General features: G+C 43.1%; 5 protein-coding genes across 5 annotated transcripts in view; 1 reads left to right on the top strand and 4 right to left on the bottom strand.

The window, feature by feature from the left end:
- Nucleotides 1-4436: 4436 nt before the first annotated feature.
- LOC135640050 (early nodulin-like protein 3) lies at nt 4437-5501 on the bottom strand. Its single transcript, XM_065154157.1, has 2 exons — nt 5202-5501; nt 4437-5093 (listed from the first exon to the last, which is right to left on the bottom strand). Exons 1-2 carry the CDS (start codon nt 5383-5385, stop codon nt 4567-4569), a joined length of 711 nt encoding a protein of 236 aa, XP_065010229.1. The 5' UTR covers nt 5386-5501; the 3' UTR covers nt 4437-4566.
- Nucleotides 5502-7560: 2059 nt separating this feature from the next.
- Nucleotides 7561-8672, top strand: LOC135640251 (protodermal factor 1-like). Its single transcript, XM_065154524.1, has 3 exons — nt 7561-7739; nt 7827-8073; nt 8161-8672. Exons 1-3 carry the CDS (start codon nt 7574-7576, stop codon nt 8486-8488), a joined length of 741 nt encoding a protein of 246 aa, XP_065010596.1. The 5' UTR covers nt 7561-7573; the 3' UTR covers nt 8489-8672.
- Nucleotides 8673-9903: 1231 nt separating this feature from the next.
- On the bottom strand, nt 9904-10610 carry LOC103989121 (protein S40-1-like). Its single transcript, XM_009407885.3, has one exon. The coding sequence runs from the start codon at nt 10592-10594 to the stop codon at nt 10211-10213; it is 384 nt and encodes a 127-aa protein (XP_009406160.1). The 5' UTR covers nt 10595-10610; the 3' UTR covers nt 9904-10210.
- Nucleotides 10611-12518: 1908 nt separating this feature from the next.
- LOC135640226 (subtilisin-like protease SBT5.6) lies at nt 12519-15702 on the bottom strand. The gene is made up of 9 exons (XM_065154473.1): nt 15605-15702; nt 15408-15505; nt 15149-15319; nt 14883-14994; nt 14117-14681; nt 13937-14037; nt 13509-13866; nt 13229-13442; nt 12519-13161 (listed from the first exon to the last, which is right to left on the bottom strand). The coding sequence occupies exons 3-9, from the start codon at nt 15315-15317 to the stop codon at nt 12632-12634; spliced, it is 2049 nt and encodes a 682-aa protein (XP_065010545.1). The 5' UTR covers nt 15318-15319; nt 15408-15505; nt 15605-15702; the 3' UTR covers nt 12519-12631.
- A 5398-nt stretch (nt 15703-21100) lies between these two features.
- The window catches only part of LOC103972739 (subtilisin-like protease SBT5.6), a 6449-nt gene continuing 5766 nt past the window's right edge, over nt 21101-21783 (bottom strand). Inside the window, exon 10 of the mRNA XM_065154213.1 lies at nt 21101-21776. Coding sequence (XP_065010285.1) covers nt 21256-21776 — 521 coding nt within the window. The 3' untranslated portion in view covers nt 21101-21255. The remainder of the gene's footprint in view (nt 21777-21783) is intronic.

The raw sequence follows: 21783 nt of genomic DNA, 5'->3' as shown, positions 1-21783 counted from the left end.
ACTCTCGAGGTGGGCTTTCGCCTTCCTTTTCATTCAATGATAGTGTTCTATCTTCAATGGTGAAGAATATTACCTTCATAAATGATACTCAACTCATAGTGTTATCTGAAAGTATTTATTGAGGAATGTTGGCATGCCAATATTGTCTCGACTTGTACCCTTTGTTAGGATCTTAAAGGCACTAAGGAGGGGAAGGGGGTTGAATTAGTGCAATAACATTTTTAACTGATTTTAAAACTCGATCGATAAATCAACATGTATCAAAAACTTGATATGTGCTTATTGATTCTCAAATCATATGATTGATTTTTAAATCATAGATTGATTAAGGATTAGAACATGTAAAGAATGAAAAGTTATCATTCTATATTTGCCTATATCATGATCTTCTAGCATAAAGACTATAAGAAGCTTACATCGATATTTGATGGGGAGAATATTATCAATCAATCATTATTCAACGCAGGACCTACATGTAGTGTTTAGACTAAAAGGAGATAGATACTACCCCCATTGGTCTATCCACACGAACAATAGTCCAAGATAGGCATTTATACACTACCTCCACCCCTATCGTCCACGTGGAGAAAAGGTAAGTGAAGATTGTTAGAAGTGGTTAAGGGCTGCTTTCTTGCAAGATATTCCATGTAAAATTTTATCTCTTTATGATCGGGTATAAAAACTCATTTTGGCACAGTTGTCAAGGGGAGATCACTTTTTACTACTCATCATCATACTCACTTTTTTCGGATAACTAACTTAGGTGTCGAAGGGATCGGGTTGAGAAACCTCTTTCGATTTCGGTCTTCATATAGGTGACACCTTGAAAGCTTGACATTTCCACCTCAAAAACACCTCAGACAATCCTATGCTCATAAGTTAAAACCATGTCGAGCTGACCAGGATGTTAATGACATTTTTTTCCATTTTTAAAGCTAGGAAGAGGGCCCAATATCACAATATCCATCTATTGATTCTCTTAATAAATGCTCAAGTAAAGATGCTTTACCCCCAACCCAAAATACTTTCACCCAAGGGTGAATCGAGTCTCTCACACCCAGGAATGACTTCGAGCCACCTACTCGCCTAACAAGTACATATGCTAACATACATGATATAGGTCGTCCCTCTACTTTTACTCCTATTGTCCTAATAGATGGTGCCACCAGTTCACTCATAGCCCTTGACTCAATTGCCATTGGCACCTGATATGATGCTAATATCCCAAGAGCAACACCTAAGACCTATCGAATCATGAACTGAGAGGGCACTTCGATCACCAACCATAAAATTTAGCATACCGCACCACTCTTAGTTAGCCCCACTTAATTTGGGGCATAGTAATAGAACTCCACAAAGGACTCCTTACATATCCAACCATACTCAATAGACCAACGTTTGGAGGAGATATGATCATAGTTCTAGTAGTCAAAAGGGGAAGTGCTAGTCAACCCGACCTCAGGTCAATTATTGTTCATCCAAAATAATCCAAGAGGAATCGATTCCAGTGAGCATTTATCTCCCATATTTAGAGGCATTTGATGGTAATGTCGATCTAATAGAGCACATTATAGTTTTTTGTACCTAAATATCTCTATATGGAACATTGAATGCTCTAATATGTTGTACCTTCCTAATCATATTAAGAAGCCTAACATAATAATGGTGCTTAAAGCCGTTTTCCATATGCTCTTTTACCTAGTTGGCGAGGGAGTTTGAACTTTACTTTCTAAAAAATATATGCCCTTGGCCTTCAACGATAACCCTCCTCAGACTTAGGCAGGGGAGGAAGATGCTCGCAAACTTCGTCATTTGGTTCATAAATAAGATTCAAGACGTAGGAGATGCTAATCTATCACTTATGATATAAACCTTGGGCTAAAGCCCTCTCATCTCTTTTAGTTGTTGATAAAGAAACTATTGGTAATTGTACTTGAGGCACTTTAAAGTGTCAATCAATATATTATTATCAAGGTAATACTCTTGAGTAAGCATGAAAAGTTATGCAAGAGTCCAAGCATCCACAATCAGCCTTGACCTTGAGATCACATTAGTGGAGGATAAATGAATGACCTGAGCTACCTCGCCCCAGGTTCGAGCTGACCCTCCTAAATATGATTATAATTAAAAATTTTCTCTAAATAAAAGAGAAAGGGCTCTACACGACCCTCACAAAAAATGAAGACCTCATTGACGAGAAGAGACATGTCTAAGTACTATTGGCTCCATCGAGATTACGTTTGCGACACTAAAAATTATTGTGACTCGAAATAACAAATTGAAGAGCTCATACGTTAGGGAGACCTTAGGTGGTTCATTCAAAAGTACTGAAAACCCTCACCCCGACCTCAGGGGCCGGTAGAGAGGTAAAATAATATCATCATTAGTAGACCTTCCTCAAGGGTAGACAGCTCCGTGACCCGTAAGGCTTATTCCCATGCTATCATTGAAAAATGTCCGAGGATGGACGTCGACTCGAAAATAACTTTTAAGGAGGAAGAGACAAAGTACCTTGACTTAAATCATAATGATGTCTTAATGGTCTGTATCAGGATGATCAACGTTTGGATGAAGAGGGTCATTATCGACACATGTAGCTATGCTAATATCCTTTGATATTGTTTGACAGATTGAGCAAAAGTTGGTCTCTCGATAGATTGAGCAAGCCGACCACAAACTCTATCACCCAAAACAAGCGTCTCAATAGCTCTCTCGTGACCTCTGCATGGCGATGTATTAAATAAATTGACATTTGCACTTTGGAACCTCTCAGAAAGAGTTTATGAAGCACATGTTAGGGAGGAGAGGGAGAGAAATGATAGGGAGAATATCGTTGACTAATCATTGTCTGACACAAAGTCTCTACGTGACACTTAGATTAGAAGAAGGGGATAGATATTGCCCCTCACTTATCTGTCCACATAGACAAAGGTCAAAGACAGATAATTATATACTACCTCGATCCTTATCACCCATGAGGAGAAAAGATTATGTGAAAGTTTTATAAACGATTAAAAATTATCTTTCTATAAAATATTTTAAAGAATATTTTATCATTATATAACCGGGTATAAAAGTTTATTTTTGACGTTATCGGGATCGCAGAGTTGTCTTCTGGAGGGGATACACAGTAAACCATCGGTCTATAGAACTCCAACTACAAACTGCGAGGCATAAAAGACTGGTTTTAATGAGAGAGAGAGAGAGAGGGTTTATGATACGTCTCGCGCGCTTAGAAGGAGAATGAGAGATCAATAAGACTAAAAAGCAACGAAACAGTGGAGGCAGCAAAGGAAAGCTACGGAAGACTCTCTTCACTTCTTCACAGCAAAGGAAAGCTCGAGGCCTACGGGTTTCTATGCTGTAGAATTGGATCAAACACTCCAAAACATTATTAAGTGGGTCTCCTCTCAGTCTTCTCCATTGTCGACTCTGTTCTGCTAGTTGGAACAGTTGTCACTTGATGGTGAGCAGAAATGGGATTTGTAGTCCAAGGTTCAAATCCGTGTCTTGCTGCCGCCAAATCAATGGAAGCCATGACAAGGGACCGAGGTGGGCGAGGAGCTCAGGAAGCACTTCCGATCCGGGAAGGAAATGGATTCGAACAAGACGTGCGCGGTGTCGGATTCGAACAAGACGCATGAGCTCCTCCCTGCTGCTGCCACTGCTGCATGCGATTTAGACGGGTCGAGATGACACGTCGTTTCATCTCATTTAAACCAAAAAGAAAAACAATAGAATTCCATGAATTCCTACTCTGCCCTTTCATCTCGTTCCTTTGCAACGCAGAGGAAAAGAAATCCTTCCTATATCCTGTCACCAGCTTGCCATTAAAAGGTTGGAGAGTCGCAGTATTGCAAGAGTCAGTGAGTTTTCCTAATCCATTAAGCTGGTGACATGTTACACTAATTCATTTCAATTCAACGATAACAAATGAGCAAACTTAATACATGCTTTATTTATAAACACAGTCTTTTGATCATCAGTGCAAGTCATAGGATTCGTTGTGGGCTATAAACGTGCACGAGAGTAGAATGTGGTCCGATGGTAGCACAGTTATGCATGCAATGCTGCAGATGATTCGCTACTAAAAGTGGGTGCGCGGCACGAAATTTTGGAAGGGCACATGCAATTACATAGCCCCACAAATATACCTTTTCCAGACTACCACCTGACATGCGCATTGCGCCGAGGAAATAGGGAAAGAGAGTCGTGCAGTACTCGAAACCCATTCTTCCTCTAATTGAACTGAGCCCGCAGTGTGTGTTCCTAAATGCTAACTGGACCCCGCAGTGGTTGCGTCTACTCACCATCCGAGTGGGTCGGACGCAGGAATGAAATGAATGCCATCGACTCGTCAGTCGCATTTCACGATGCGAAGAAACGGAAACAGTTATCGTCATCCGATCAACGATCATATATGCTCGCACAACGGAATAAGAGTTGGATGAAACTGTCACCTTCTTCATCCATCTCCATAGGATTCCACCATTACAACTGACTAACAAGCAAAGTAGATCCAAAGCTATGCATCGTGCTCGGTGTACATGAACAGCCGCACGGGCATTAGGCGAGGAAGGACGCACCGAGCATCACGAGCACTGTCAGTACCGTGGGCATCTTGAACGCATTCAAGGAGGAGGAGGAGGAGGTGGTACTGTCGGCGGCTGGTCCGGAGGGAGCTGGCGCCGGAGCGAACCCACCTGCAGCGGGAGCTGTGGATGGTGGTGAAGCAGGGGCGTGTGCTGATGGTGGCGGAGTCGGAGGACGGGTGCTGGGCTTTGGGGATGAAGCGGAAGGGGAAGGAGAAGCGGCCGGAGTTGGCGATGGAGGGATGTGTGGTGGTGAAGCAGGAGAGGGAACAGAGGGCTCGGAAGGAGGCTGTCTCACAGCCATGACGACCACCACCAGCTTCTGGCCCTGGCTGCACTTTCCTGGCGCGCCGCTGATGAAGTAGAAAGGTCCCGACCGATCGATCTTGAACACGGAATCGCCTCCATCAAGCTTCTGGATCGGTTTGCTCACGTCGCACGCATCATAATCCTGCTTCGTCACCACCAGAACCGAGTCACTCCCTTTCTTGTACCTGAACACTGCAGCACAGCACCGCCCCGCCCCGCCATCCAAACGTCAAACCCACAAACAAACTATGACGACGCCATAAATCAACAACAATAACAGATGGATAGATCGGCACATACCGATGGTGTCATTGACCTGAAACCTATTCCTCCCGGCCCAATCATGGTAACTCTCAGAAGGATGCAGCACCCAGCCATCCCTCCCTCCAGCATAGAAGACGTAAGCCCCAGTCGAATCCACCAACAACCCCAACAAAACCTCAGCTAGGAGGAGCCAACCAACGAAGCCTTTAGAAGCCTCCATATCTCCGTGCCTTCTCCTTGCCCTAACAAAGACCAGAAGAATCGTTACACCCAAGAGGAACAGAGAGGAAGAAGCGGAAGAAGACGACAAAGGAGAGCAGCGGTTTAGGATGTGGAATCGGAAGCTATAGCACCAGAGAGCGCTGGCGGTCGAGACATAAATAGGAATGGATCGTAGGGTTACCGTTGAGCTACTGCTTCCGTTTCGTTTCTGTGATTGGCGTCGCGAGGGCGTCATTGGCGGCCACGTGGAGGCTTTGGGTGCCTTCGATCCGAGCTCGAATCGGACTCATGACCGAACCTAACACGAGTCCATTTCCTTTGCATGGAAATAATTATTTTCCCGGCATACATTTACTACTTATTTAATTGCATTTTCTTTTTTTACAGTGTAACTGGCAAATCAAGATTTATTTGTAAGGCAAGAATTTATTGTAATAATAATAATAATCAAGGTTTTATGTGAGAGCATAGCAGGCGTTATTTCATTGATTTAGGACCGTATCGATATACACATAGCAAACTGCACATGTGTCCTTTCCTTGGCACGATTTATAAGGTTTTTAATTAGAAAGCACGGAATCATAATGATTTGACATTTTGGCCCAAGTGGTCCAAGTCAACGCATTTGACATTTTAGCCCAAAAACATGGTCGAACCCGACCCAACATCCATAGGCTTGACATGGCAGAGCGTCCTCTCTACTGATGAGAACAACGAATCATCGATATACTTTAAAGTAACGAGATACCGAAGTACGTACAGCATTTATAAAGGTCAAAGTTATGAAAGATGACGAGGATAGTAATTATGATAAGACTCGGCTGACGTCAGATGACGCCTCACGCAACAGCACCTGGTCAATGCAGATCGGCACATCGACCGAGACGCATTAACATCCTGTCAAAGCTCAATTCTTCACGCCACGCCAATACAAAGTCAGACGCTATCAGCCTGCCCCCTGTAAGCGGACAGCTCAGGAAGCAGTAAGCTTCCCTATAAATACCCTCTCGATCATCAGAAAGAGGGGGGGAGACATACACACAAAAATACTTCTTCATCTGAAACCCCCTCCACATCTGCTAACTTGATCGTCGAAGGGGTCGGGCCGAGCGCCTCGGCCCGACCTTTGTGCAGGTGCGAAGCCGAAGTTCCCCTCCGGAGGCGCGGGCGAGAAGTTTCTACTCGGAAGAGACGGCTACACCGTCCCGATCGGACACCGCACCTGACCGTCTCAACGGGCTCGAGAAACGCCCTAGGGAGATCCCCGTCGTCCGGATCCGAACCGAGCCACGTCGATCCCGATACCACGGCTAAAAGTTGTTTCACACATGTTACGTACAACTATTTTTAAGAGAGATGGATTGATGTGATGAAGTATTTATATTAAAAACAGTTCGTTCTTTCTTCTCTGATATTCTGACCTGATATTCTGACCTTCGTGATTTGATTCAAGTAGGAGTTTCCTGAAAACAAATTAAGGAGATACCAGTCCCTATTAATTCCGAGTTCATTAGATCTGACAGAGAAGTAAATTATTAGTACTCTGACTGCACATTTATCTGCTACTGCGAATTAAAGCTGGCATGTCCTATAGTCTATCCATAACCACAGTGCTACAGGTTGATCATCAGCGGCACAAGGAGTATCCTTAAGCTTCTGTTCTCAGAGAAAGGCTGTGAGAGTTTTAAGGGTAAATCCAGTAAGTTTTGGATGATGGAAATGAGAACTTATGCAGGGAAGAAGACCCCTCTCTTTCTGCTCCTGTAGTCCAAGATCTGATACAAGAAAGCTGAGACGACACCACCAAGAGGCAACACAGGTAGGTGACTTCATAATTCAAACATTTAAGGAGGCGTCACGCTGTCTTCATTAACTCCCGGTTGATGGCGCATACGGTGACACAGACACCGAAATTAAATGGCCACACGGCCTTCTGTTCGCCATCGAAAGTTGGGTATAAATGTAGCAATGTCTTTGTAAGAGAAGATGTTCCCAAGCCAAATCCTGTTCGAAACAATGTGTTTGGGTGCTTAAATGCACTCTGCTGCACTGCACCAACTATCCACTATTCTCATCTGACTGTATTCATTTCCATAGGCGATGCTACATTCTCCTGTGTATAAATGGGCACTCGAGCCTCCTCCTACTCGCCACTGTGATTTCATTGGAGCTGGGTTCAGTAGAGCATGGGGAGCATGGGGAGCGAGAAGAAAATGAAGGCTCTTGTGATGTGGTTTCTATTGATATGGTATGTTTCTCAGCAAGCTGTCATCACTCCGGCAATGAGTAGGAGCCTCGAAGGTGGCACAGCTGACGAGAAGAACTACTACCCTCCTGACCCTCACGGAGGGAGTAAGCGTCTCTTTCGCATGTTGTACGAATCCATGGAAGCTATGTCTTGCATGCTACATCAAACGCTTGTTGATTTGCGTGGTGCAGATTCGAATGGGACTCCATGCACGACGCCGCCGTCGACGCATGGTTCGCCGCCGTCGACGCATGGTACGCCACTGCCTCCGTCTCCTGGTGGTGGTGGTCACTACAACCCACCTTCCACACCGGCCATCACCACCCCTCTCTCTCCTCCGGTGCCTCTCGCCCCGCCTGCACCGCCATACCAAGTGATCCCCACTCCTCCGGCGACGCCCATGGACCCCGATCCCAACACCCCACCCTTCTCTTGCGAGTATGCCGTCGATACCTCACCCTAGTCGCTTTAGCACACATTTTACTCTCGGACTTCTTCCATCATGTTGTCTCACCTGCTGTGCAGCTACTGGAGAACTCATCCTACAGCGATCTGGGCTTTGCTCGGGTTCTGGTGCCCTCTCAGCCAAATCTTCGGCATGCCGGCCGCCTCATTCTTCGGGAGCAACCCCAGTTTAGTGGAGGCAATGTCGGAAGCCCGCTCCGACGGGATCGGAGCTCTGTACCGAGAGGGGACGGCGTCGTTCCTCAACTCGCTGGTGGACAGAGACTTCTTCTTCACCACGCAGCAAGTGAGGGATGCAGTAAACGCCGCGGTTGTCTCAGACGAGGGCGCCGCCGCCCAAGCCGAGCTCTTCAAGAAGGCCAACAAGGGCCACCTCAAGCACCATTAGACTACTCGCATCACTTTCCATGGTCTCATTTGTGTACTAGTTAGTCATCTTCCTCGTTCTTTCATGTACGCCTGCAATTTTCGTCTTTCTCGTTCGTTGCAGTAATCTTTGGTTATGAGTTCTTCAGGTTTTCCATGTCATGCCTGTGTTTCTTAACGGAGTTAATCTCTACTTATTATTAAGTGCAACTATTTGTGATGGCTACAGTTTGACCATATAAATCCGGTCAGCGTCCTGTGTGATCTACGAGTACGCACTTGGGCTTGTCAATTGAAGCCAAGCGGTGCCCACCGTATCAAGTAATAATGAACGGTCCTTGTTGTGTCACGCATTCAATTCCACGAGTCAGATCGTACAATCGATGTTCTTAAGACTGAACCGGAATCGAACCGGATCGACACCATAAAACAATGCAGGAAAAATCTAGTAGGGCAGAACAATACATAAGACTTTTCGTATCCATTTCCCTCAAAGTCTTCACGAAGACTTTCGATGATGCCTTCGTCCCTTCAGCTTCCGTCAACACCTTATCCGCTAATTTTGAGATGCTTCGGGCCGTCCCCACAGAATCTTAGTGGTCTCTGATTTCTGCATGAATTATGAGTTTGGATTATCTGTTTCCTTTAGCATTGGAGGAGTAGATTCGTAGAAACGTTCAAACTACGAACTCGAATTGTGACTGCATGTAGATCAACAAGTCAGGCTGAGCAATTACTTCCATACGGAACAAGTAACGTTACAGCCGAATCCCATGGGGGAAAAGAGATTGTATGAAGTCAAACCTTGTGAAGGATATTCGAAACTGCTTAGAGAAGAGTATACCATATGGCATCTTAGCTTTGTCTCAGTCCGCATTCTGAAACTTATCTGATTCATTAGCAAATTATTACTGCTGCATCATCGCTGTTAGATTCTTTGACTCGGTCTAGATTTCATCATGTCCACGACACCCAAACCGGAAGCCGTAGGCTTCCTCGATAAGATTTAGACTAATAAACATGTGACCAAAATATTAAACTCTTTTAGATCACGACAATATCCATTACTGTGACCTGGAGCTGAGTGCAGCAGATGACGTATTACTCGACCCGTGTGGTGCCGACGCAGCGTTTGCAGTGGTTTCTTAAGTTTGCCGATGACTTCGATTCATCTGTCGCGTGCGGTAAACGAGTCCATTGTTTGTGAACGAAGATAATTTACTTGGTGGACGCGATCGTTAGCTTTAGAACTCATGAACCGCATGCTCGCATCAGCGAAGATAATTTACTTGGTGGACGCGATCGTTAGCTTTAGAACTCATGAACCGCATGCTCGCATCAGCGAAGATAATTTACTTGGTGGACGCGATCGTTTGCTTTAGAACTCATGAACCGCATGCTCGCATCAGTACGTCCATCCTCCAAAGTTTTCACATATAATGCAAGAGCACCTGATCAGAGTTTTCTTTCAAAAGACGCATCACCTGCAATCCGGCACACAATCTTGTGGACTATGAACAACATACGTGGTTTCGTGTCAAAATCTCATGTTGCAGTTGCTCACGTTTCTGCATGACAATCCTCAAAGTCAACTCTCTCTCTCTCTCTCTCTCTGGCTTTTTCTGAGGGTTATAATATATCTAAACAATTTTGAAGTAATAAACAAATCCTAGGAAGAACAAGCTCGGCTCGGTGTAATCACAGAAAGAAGGGAGGAAAAAAGAGCTTCTTGATCAGACATGTATCATCTCTCCAGGAATCCAGTCATCCGCAGGATGGAGTTCCGGACTTGGCTGAGATCCCGTCCCTTGAGCGTCCTGCCGATGCCGACGCACATCGAGAAGGCCATCTTATCCGCAACCCTCCGGGCCACAATGAGGTGTGGCGGAATCGTATCGCTTTTCCTGCCGCCCTCGTTATCATCACTATCGTCGTCGTCGTCGTCACAGTTTGCAGCGTAGGCGAAGCCCGGCGTCCAAGAACGAACAGCTCGAGGCCTGGAAGGGATCCTGACGGGGCTGGACGCCTTCCGGTGAGCTCCGAGTCCGGCGTGCCACTCCTCGGTATCCTCGTCTCCGTCTCGATCGCGGTCGGGCCACAATACATCAGCCTCTTGGAATTCTTCCATCCGCTCTATCGGTGAATTCTTGGGAGACGAAGCTGCAGAGACTCTCTTATAGAAAGAGGGAAGGATTTAGCGTAGGGAGTCCGCAGCTGGTGCACTGCCGCGTGGCTCCAGCTAGACCATGCGGACCCACCACCACGTTAAAATTGTTGAACTCGCTAGGAATCTTACCATTGGACGTCTTCGACAAAGAAAGCTGCTATTATTGGCTTGGCATGATGTGCGAACTTGAAGTCATGGCTTCAATGTACGTGGGTGTGGATTAGGTTTGGTGGCCGTCATGGAATTAGGTTGAAAACCACGTTCAGCTGAACTCGTCGATCCGGATGATGATGACGCCCGGTGGTTTTGTTTATATCACTACACTCCAATTCCGAGGCATACTTTTGGATGCTAAAAAGAACAAGTCTTCTTTCTACAGAAGAAAGCGTACAAAATAGCAGGTGATCTACCGGCCACGACCTCCCGTCACAATATAAGCCGAGAGCTTGCATTTCAAGGTAGACCAGCATGAACTCTTCTGCAATTATATGAACATCAAGAATCTGCAGCTGACCGCTAATTACTTTAATATTTGTTGTGAGATTATTTTTCTCTCTTTTGCTTCCAATTGCAACTGGATGAGCGCTTGTGTGCATGAAGAAATCTCTCAGGTGTGGGGGACAAGGAATCTTGATCCGCGTTTCCCTCACTCCCCACCATGGCCTGTTTGATCTCACATCTAGCAATGCAAGCAACGGCAAGTCGCAGTTCTTTTCCCTCTCTGAACGCCTCCATGAAGCCCGTCGATGAAACCTTGCACGGTGGCAGTCTGTAGCCTGCAAAACGCCAGCTGCCTGTTTCTTGTCTCCTCGTCATTCCCTCGAGCAAGGTCTTGACATTCGAGATACTGCATGCCTGCACGCACACGCCACTAAGCTTCCAAGGAAAGAGACCTCGTTCACAATCATTGAGTTCTGGAGGGAGGGAATAACTTGGCATGTACTACGACATTCTCGGTTTTGGATCACAAAGACAAATTGCATCTTTTGACTTCTAGAGAGAGATTTTTGTAGTAGCAGATGGTGATACCTTCAACCCGACTCATAAATAGGTGGAGACAGTGTGATCAGCCCTACTTAATTCATGGACGTTCCGTCATTGTCGATCGATTGTCGGACAAGTTATTTAGGGTTTGTCCATCTTCAATCAAGCGTTCCATTTCTCTACAAGCCACTCCTCGGGGGAAAAAGACACATCTGGCATCAAGCTGATGCTAAGGGAAAAGTCATAATAAGACACAGGTAAGTCATTTCGTTTGACTTTTTGGAGACACATTAGTCAATATGCATTCGATGTTCTTTAAATTTGTATTCTACTGCTTCTTTGTTTTCTGGAACAAAATTGTCTTTTAGGGTAATCATCTTAAATTAAATGTCTTTTTATTATGCATATATTCTTGAAGAAGCAGCTGCTGAAAAACCACAACTATGAAGTATCAGAGAGAGAGTACATGAACTTGGTGCAACGATTTCAATGAATATTCTGATGTCGCATCTCATCGAGCGATCTGATACTTGCAGGAGTACTGCTCCAACAGCAGAGAAAGATTACAAGAAGATAAACATGCATGTACAATAAGGGAAACCGGTCGTTGACGAAACCATTATGCTATTCCGTCATTTTCAACACCTTTTATGAGGATAACCACAGCTGGTTTTGGACTTTATTACTGAAGAAAGAAAAACAAGGAGAAAGAGAGACACAGAGAAAGATAGAAAGAAAGGGATAGTTATGAACTTCGCTGACCGTCCTGAGATGAGGTGAGACCATATCCTCTTTCTTTTCCATGTGGATAAGCTGCTTAGATTTTGCCAATCCAATGGTTTCGTTTCCTCTCATGATTGTTGATCATACCAAAATCAAACACGACTACGTCGAATTGACTTCAGCATTAATGTTAAAAGTTGAAAAGGGACATTTGCAAGTCATCATCGAGTTCAAGAGAGATCTCCGTGTACGTGACACCAATCCATCACGAACAGCTGCAGCGAAGAAAGATCAAGCAAGGGACACCACGATTGGGCTTCGGACGACGTGGGTCCCGTCGGACCACGTATACGAACCAGCCACGTAGTCTCCGCTTGGTTTGTCCCTCCTCCCTCGCACCTTGAGCGTCACCGAGAAGCGCCTCCTCTCACCCGATCTCTTGAACCTCAATTTTTTTGGTGAGATGTGGACCGAGACACCGGTCGGCTCGGTGGCGGTTACTCGGTACCGGGCCGAGCCTCGGCCCACATTGGTCACGGTTCTACGGACGGTGACGGAGCCGTTGAGATTGGAGACGGCGATCGACGGATAGTTGAGATCGGAAGTAGGTGGCGGGGTCTCAGGGCAGGGGAAGGAGGGGTCCATCTGTGCACCGATGCTGGAGCATGCAAAGAGAAGGTAGTCTTCGTAGCCGGCGTCGTAGACGAGGCCCGGGTCCGACGCATGGGTGGGTCGGATGTGACCCGAACCGTAGTCCATCGGCCCCGCAACTCGCCCTGATGCATCCGTCAGCGCCTCTCCTCGGGCGTTCTCCACAGTGGCTGCGAAGAAGGAAAGCCGATGGCTTAAATGAGAAGACAGGAAGAACGAGATCGCATGCGCGTGTACCAGTGGTCATCATGGCCGATCTAATGGCCGCCGAACTCCAATCGGGGCGCAGGGACTTGAGCAGGGCCGCCACGGCCGACACATGGGGACACGACATCGACGTCCCCGAGGAAAGATCATACTTGACGCGACGGTGATCGTCCTCGAGCTTGGTGGGCGACGACGACTCACTCCATGCAGCCAGGATGTTCAACCCCGGCGCCGTGATGTCGGGCTGCGCGAGTCGCAAAGCTTTAATCGTTGCCCTCGATCATAACATCTCGAGCTCAATCGAAATTACCTTGAGAATGTTGGGCTCGACTCGATTCGGACCGCGGGACGAGAAGGCGGCCATGGCGGGCGCCGGCGTGACGCTCAAAACGGTCCTAGCCGAGCCTACCTTTGCTCTCGGCCTGCGGGTTGCGTCGATGTACTTAAGGATGGCTATTGCGTCGTCGGATGACACAGCGGTCCCCGGGAGGACGTGGGCGTCCACAGGGATCTCGTTGCCATTGGCGACCGCATTCCCCAGTATGATGGCCGCGCCACCCGCCCGCTTCACCTCCAATCCTTTGGCCACCCTTGACCCGCTCCCTCTCAAGCACAATACTACCTTTCCTCTCACCTTATCGCCATCAAGAGAATTGGGTAAACATTGCCTGTTCGATGTCAAGAATAAATTCAGTATAGAAGCTAACACATAGCTATGCAAGGAAGCAAAAGACGTACCCAGAAATATTGCTCGGAGTGCCAGGAAGTACAGCATCGCGGGCATAAACTAAGGGGTAGAAGTCCGAGCTATTTAGCACATACGGCGTCACGGTTTGGCCCTGACGCAAGTTTATAAGCAGAGTGAGATATCGATCTATGTCGCTCTGGATTGGTAGCAGGCGTGTATGAGCTGTATACCTTGATGGTCACTCCGTTCCCGAGTAGCACCAGCGAATCGAAAGCGCGGTCGATGCTGCTAGCGCCGACGGTGATCGTCCATGGCGCAAGGTTCGTCACGGTGGCCGGCCCCGGGCCATCGTTACCGGCGCTGCATACCACGACGATATCACGCTTCGCCGCGTGCAGCGCGCCGATGGCCATGCTGTCCTGCGAGTACTCGGGCGGCTCTCCGGTCGCACCGATCGACATGCTGATCACGTGGACGCCGTCGGCGATGGCGTCGTCGAAGGCCGCGAGCATGTCGGCGTCGAAGCAGGTGTTCTCGATGTTGGGGTTGGGCCCGGGGATGGGCCAGCAGACTTTGTAGATGGCGAGGCGGGCGAGCGGGGCGCCGCCGGTGGCCGTTCCCCAAGCGAAACCGCCGAGGGCGGAGACGTTGCGGACCACCCGTCCGGCGACTGTGGAGGCGGTGTGCGTGCCGTGGCCGTCGTTGTCTCGTGGGGAGCGGTAGGCATAGGTTCTGTTCAGAGGTCCGTAGTAGTACTCATAGGACTTCACGTAGTACCGAGCTCCGATTATTTTGCTGCCATTAACGATATGCAACAGTAAAGATCATGACACGCATTATGGTGTACATGAATTGAGAAAGAAGATGACGACTAAATGATCGTAGGCATTTTATACTTCTTTTAAGCGGAAATATTGACAGGCAAAGTCAAAACTCATCTCCAGAGAGAGAGAGAGAGAGAGAGAGAGAGAGAGAGAGAGAGATGAAAGAACTCACTTGTTGCAATGGGAAGAGTTGAAGGCATCCCCTTCTTGACAGATGCCCTTCCACCGTTTGGGGAAATGTCTTATCCCTCTGTCACTGAAACTTTGGGACTCCGGCCATATCCCTACCAAACCAAGCAGATCTTTCCAGTGAGATCGTTACCATCTCATCGGACACGCAGTTAAGCCATCCGAACCCAACATGAACGCATTATTGACTTTCATCATATAAGCAAGCAAAATTTGTGTTCCATATGACGAGAAAGTAAGAAAGCAAACCGGAATCCAACATGCCGACGATCACATTCTTCCCGCACTTTGCTTTCGAGGCTATTAAGTTCTTCTCCGAACCCTTCGATCCTTCTTCCTGCGTTATGAACTTCCATGACCTCGTCGTATGTGGAGACGACCTTCCTTCACTTGGGAAGGCAGAGACCACTTCATCCATCTCTGATGAACACGGTGAAGGTGAGAGACAAAGAAAACGAACGACGGATGAAAGGAAAATAGATTACTGTACTCGTCGGCTCCTACTTACGGGACAGCTTTGTTGCTTCCTCCTCGGTGAGCAATGCAGCAAAGCCATTGATGCTGTGCTTGTAGCTGTATAGTATAGCACCCGATGCCTCTTCTTCGCTGGTCAACCTCGAGAAGAGTTGAAATCCATCAAAGATTGAGATATCAAGTGAAACAGCAGGAAATCATCAACCTGCAGATGCTACCATAAGTGGCTACCTGTTCTTGACAGAGAACAACAAGGAGTGGTGGCCCTCTAGGATTTCTTGAGGGGATTTAAGCCCCTTGTGCTCTCCTAGATACACAATGTAGATCTGTTCCATGAAAACAAACACGCGGCTTTGTTAAATCTCATCCAATTCCGATTTCTCGTATGCGTCATCATGAAACTATGTAGATAACAAAGATCCAAGAGAAATAAACAACGATCAAATCTCACCCGGCGTTGCTCATTGCAATAAGCAGTGAAGCAAAAGACACAGAAGAAGATAGGTAGAAGAATACTGCGAGATGCCGTCCTCATTCTTGTTCTCTCTCTCTCTCTCTCTCTCTCTCTTGGACTACGCTGGTGTGTCATATATAAGAGGGAGGGAATCGAGATGGGATGTTGTTGATCTCTGCTGGAATAAGCTACTTTTCTCTATGTATGGAAAAGGAAGAAGAAACAAAGCTGGCGCAGTATGTGTCGATGGCTAATATTAAAGCTACTTTTCTCTATACATAGAAATGGTAGGTGGAAAAACATGATCGTTCTTCTTCTTCGTCTTCTTCTAATCTCTCCAGTTGAGTGGAGAAATGTTTGCGTATATGAAGAGGAAAATTAATATTAACCTCCCTCAAAGGAGGAATTATATCAACAGTAATGAAATGTGGATGCTCACATTTCTGAACAAGATCCTAAAATCTGCATCATGTGTGTTTACTAGAGATCTTCTACTAATTTGTTTTGATTTCTTAAGAATCACTGATATATTTGTTTCCTTGAGAAACTTCATTCCTAATATTAATTAGTCGTAAATCTTGTCATTCTTGCCTTTTTACTCATTAATCATGGTTGGAGTGATCACTCGTATCTCTTGCTTCTAACATATCCCAAATGAAGATAATGGTTACCTCTGAATGCTTACGCAAAAGCTGGAAGGTAGTATCGAGATATGTGTTAGATTTTTTAGCATCACGTATAATTAAATATATTAAGTAATTATTTTTATTAGTCAATATTAAAGTAATCTAATTAAAATAAAAATTATTTGACTAACATAATTATTATTAAAATTAATTATGTGAATACCATCATTAATATTCCTAAGACAAGTTAGAAACATTAAATATCCTAGGGTTGTAAATAGGATTATGGTCACCGATTGCAGTATCAAATTCAGATTTCTCTTCACCCTAGAAACCAAAATGTTCTTAACGATACTCTGTAATTAGAAAACTAATTTATTAATTAATTTAAAAAAATACTCCATTGAATTTATTAGGTATGCTTCCGTATTAATGTTTCTTAATTATTATAAAATTTTATTTATATTATTAAAGATTTAATAAATTTTATGAAAACATTCTAAAATTCAGTTTTGGATCTATAAAGATCCATATTTGTTATATTAAATTACCAACTCTCGGTATCAAAACCATTTTATAATGATTACTAAACATCTAGGCTTATTTTTCATACATTTTAATGATTTATTTAGTATTTTGGTGTGATTCGATTTTATCATCATCGAGGAAGATGATGGTTTTATATAATCACACTATAGCATGCTTCATAGTCTGTCATGCCTTCACCTTGCAATGCATAAACCTTCTTACTACAACGTGTCATCTAGTTTATTTTTTAAAATGTTTCTTCTTGCTTGCTACAGCGGCATAACTACTCACTACAGCGCTTTTGGATTTTATGTAATTAATTAAATTCATATAAATTTAATTTATAATAGTTGGTTTACACACAATATTGATTCTATAAAATTGTTTGTTGAAATCAACAAATTAAGCTCAAATCAATTTGACTAATATATTTCAAATTTAATTAGTGATTATATAATTATTTAATATTAGATTGAGTAATTTGACGCGTGAAGTTGTCAAAGTTATCTCTCATGAGTGACATTTCTCATGAAAATATTAAATGTCGTATATATTTACATCCATGCGGTAATTACTTGGTCTAAAAGAAGATTAATAGCTGGTAGAATTTTATACACACTTGTAATGGTAAACACGTGATAATTATAAAATTATACATATGAATGGTAAATTAATGGGTTTATCATTTTACATGCCTTATTATTAGTGTTTGATCATTATAATAGGACTACAATTAGTAATTAATATTGAAGTCCAAAGATAACATATTAATGTTACACTTGGTATCTTGAGATGTATTATATCATTATTTTAATTTACTTAAGTTTATGATAATATATATAAGCATAATTTGTAGTTATCTATTGTTCTCTTATTTAGGTTATCTTGTTACAATATTTGTTAACCTCAGTTCAGTACTGATTCTAAATGAAATCAATTTTAAGGATTTAAAGGAAAATATTCTGATCGTTTTGAGCTACATGAATCTAGACCTTGCACTAAAAGAAAAGACCAACTTGCTTCTCTTATGAAAACTAGTAATTCTGATGAAAGGAGATCATATAAGTAGGATAGGTCTAATCGCATAAGTCTAACTAAGGCAAAGCCTTATAAGCCTAATGAAAAGAAATTGGAAGCTCGAATAGTGAGCAGTTACTGTATTGGTTATTCTAAGTGATCTAAGGGGTATAAATTTTATGATCTCAAATCAAGAAATCTTTTTGAGACGGGTATTGTTGAGAATATTGAGTTTGGAGAGAGAAATAAGATTAAAGACTTTACTTTGAGGATAAATTATTCAGTCTAATTTAATTCATATAGTTGTCATTTATGGTAAATTCAGTACCTCAAAAGGATATAGTTATTTCAATTCGCATACAATATGAGGAAATTATTTATGAGGAACAAACTTAACATCCTCAAAACCTATGCCACAAGAGCTAGCACCTTTGCAAGAAGGAGTGCCATTTCAGATAATTATATGGTATTTTTTCAAGAACATGAAGAAAGTGGTAGTATGGTGGAAGATGATCTAATAAGTGGATTCCAATTTGAATAAGTGGATTGAAGTAATGAATCAGGAGTATAAGTCTATGCAAGACAATAAAGTTTAAAAATTTATCTCATTACCAGAAGGTGTGATACTCATTTGTTGTAAATGAATTTTTAAAACCAAAAGAGATTCTAATAGTAACGTGGAGAGGTATAAGATACGTATTGTGGAAAAGAGCTATACTCAAAAGGAAGAGACTGATTTTAAAGAGATATTCTCTCCGATTTGAATGAAGTACTCTTTTAGGACAATTATGGCTCTAGTTGCACATTTTGATTTGAAGCTTCATCATATGGATGTCAAAACAATGTTTCTTAATGAAAATATTGATGAAATAATTTATAAAGTATAATCATAATACTTTATGTCAGGAGACTAAAAGAAAATGATTTATAAATTGATAAAATCAATGTATGGGCTAAAACACGCATCCTGTCAATGGTATTATAAATTTCACTAAGTCATTTTCTCATTTGGTTTTAAGGTGAATGATATTGATGATTGTGTATATCATAAGTCCAGTGGGAGCAAATTTATTTTCCTAATATTGTATATTGATGATACTATGCTTGCCACAAATGATATAGGCATATTGCATGAAACCAAGGGATTTTTATCAAGAAATTTTGAGATGAAATATCTTAATACTGTTTCTTTTGTATTAAGAATCCAGATACACTGGGATAGATCTCGACGTATTTTAGGATTATCACAAATGGGCTATATCGATGAGGTACTCAAAAGGTTTGGCATGCAAGATTACAAACCAGGAGACACCCCTGTTGCAGAGGGAGATAAGTTCAGTCTTAATTAGTGCCCTAAAAGAAATATAGAAACTTAAGAAATGTAGAAGATTTCCTATGTATCAGCTATAGGGAGTCTAATATATGCATATGTTTATACGCATCCGAATATAATATATATTATTGAAATATTAGGTATATACTTAAGAAATCCTCAAATGGATTAATGGATGACAACCAAAAGAGTTATGTGATATTTAAAGAGGATTAAAGATTATATGCTCACATATTGGAGATTAGTCCATTTGGAGATCATTGGGTATTTTGACTCTGATTTTGCTGGATGCCAAGACAGTAGGAAATCCATTTCGGACTATATTTATATGTTGGCTAGTGGGGTGATTTCTTGGCGTAGTGCCAAGCAATCTCTTATTACTTCTTCTACCATGGTAGTGAAATTTATAGCATGTTTGGAGGTGTCCAATCATAGAATTTGATTGAGAAATTTTGTCACAAGACTACAAAAAGTACAAAGGGTTAAAAGACCACTAAATAAATCAGTTGTTTTATAATCCAACTATAATAGGAGCTTAACGAAGTCAAAACACATTTACATCAAGTTCCTAATTGTGAAAGAAAGGGACAAACTTTATGTTCACATATCTTTTCATAAAATGTGTATCCTAAGGTCTGTATATTGCTCATACACGTATATTAGAATTTGAGAAAATTTCAGTTTAGTGAGAGTTTGTCATTGTTGTATGTTCTATGTTAGATTTTATGTATGTATAGATATTTTCTGATCAGAAATAAATCTTCAATTTATTATAGTTTGTACATTATGACTATAGTTATTAATGATCTCATAAAGATAAAGTTGGACTAGTTAAAAATTAACATGTGTAGATTACATTCATGTAATTTTTAAATTACACATTTCATGATTAATCTATGTCATTTGGTTATATTAATATTAGTGATCATCGATGGATTTAGCTATGATTGATGTAGTAAAGACCTTTGGTCTTATACTAATATAGTCAATGGATGACAATAATTTTAAGCTCATTAAGTATAGCATATTTATAAGGATATGATCATGTGAAAGATTCTTAAAATTTTAAGGATTACACATATATAATTAAATATGTTAAATCATTATTTTAATTAGTTAAAATTAAAATGATCTAATTAAAATAAAGTTATTTGGCTAAGGGACATAATTATTATGAAAATTAATTATATGGATACTATTAGTAAAACGAGATAAATTAGAAATATTAAACATGCTGAGCATAACTATAAATATAATTATAAATATAAATAGGGTTATGATCACAATATCAAATTCAGATTTCTCGTTAAAAAAGAAACAAAAGATTCATAAAGATACTCTAAAAGATTAATTCATCAATTAATTCAAAAAATACTTCGATTAATTCATCGTGTTAATGTTTCTTAATTATTATACGATTTGATGTATATTATTATGAATTTAATAAGTTTTATGGAATATTGTTTTGAGTTTTGATGAGGGTAATAATGGCGATAAGACCCGGTCTGACGTCAGTGGGCCTATATGACGCCTCTCACCTCGGTTGACTTGACAGCATCTGGTCAAATAGATCGGAACGTCGGTCGAGGCATATTAACATCCGCTCGGTCCTTCACGCCACGCTAACACCGTTGTCAGACGTTACCGGGAGTACAATCCTGCTCCCTGCAAGCGGGCACATCAGGTAACGACAACCTTCATGCGACGAATCCGAAACCAACTGCGTCGGCCCCGAGGCCATGGCTTAAGGTTGTTTACACTAACAGATCTATAAAACTATCTTTGATCCTTCAAATTACCGACGAGAATGAACTCTTTATGAACCGCACAAACAACACACTTGTTGTTGCTTTATTCGACGTTGCTCTTTGACCTGCGGTGTGCATTAGGAGAGCACAGGAGGAAGCAAAACAGGGCAAAGAGATCAAGCGACGGAAACCACGATCGGGCTTCGGACGACGTGTGCCCCATCGGACCACGTATAGGAACCCGCCACGTACACCTTGCTTGGTGTGTCCCTCGCTTTGAGCGTCACCGTGAAGCTCTTCTTCTGGCCTACTCTCTTGAAGCTCAACACTCCCGGTGAAATGCGCACCGAGACACCGGTCGGCTCGGTGAAGGTGACTCGGTACCGGGCTGGGCCGCGGCCCACATTGGTCACGGTTCTACGGACAGTAACGGAGCCGTTGAGATCGGAGACGGCGATCGATGGATAGTTGAGGTCGGAAGGAGACGGTGAGGTCTCGGGGCAGGGGAAGGAAGGGTCCATCTGTGCTCCGATGCTGGAGCATGCAAAGAGCAAGTAGTCTTCGTAGGAGGCGTCGTAGACGAGCCCCGGGTCCGACGCATGGTTGGGTCGTACGTGACCCGACCCGAACTCCAGCGGCCCGGCAGCTTGGCCTGCCGAATCCGTTAGCGGCCCTCCTCGGGTGTTCACCACAGCAGCTGAGAA

This window comes from Musa acuminata, chromosome BXJ3-6, assembly GCF_036884655.1.
Source record: "Musa acuminata AAA Group cultivar baxijiao chromosome BXJ3-6, Cavendish_Baxijiao_AAA, whole genome shotgun sequence".
Taxonomy (NCBI): Eukaryota; Viridiplantae; Streptophyta; class Magnoliopsida; order Zingiberales; family Musaceae; genus Musa; species Musa acuminata.
Note: the sequence above shows the minus strand (reverse complement) of the source record. Positions and strands in the feature narration are given on the sequence as shown.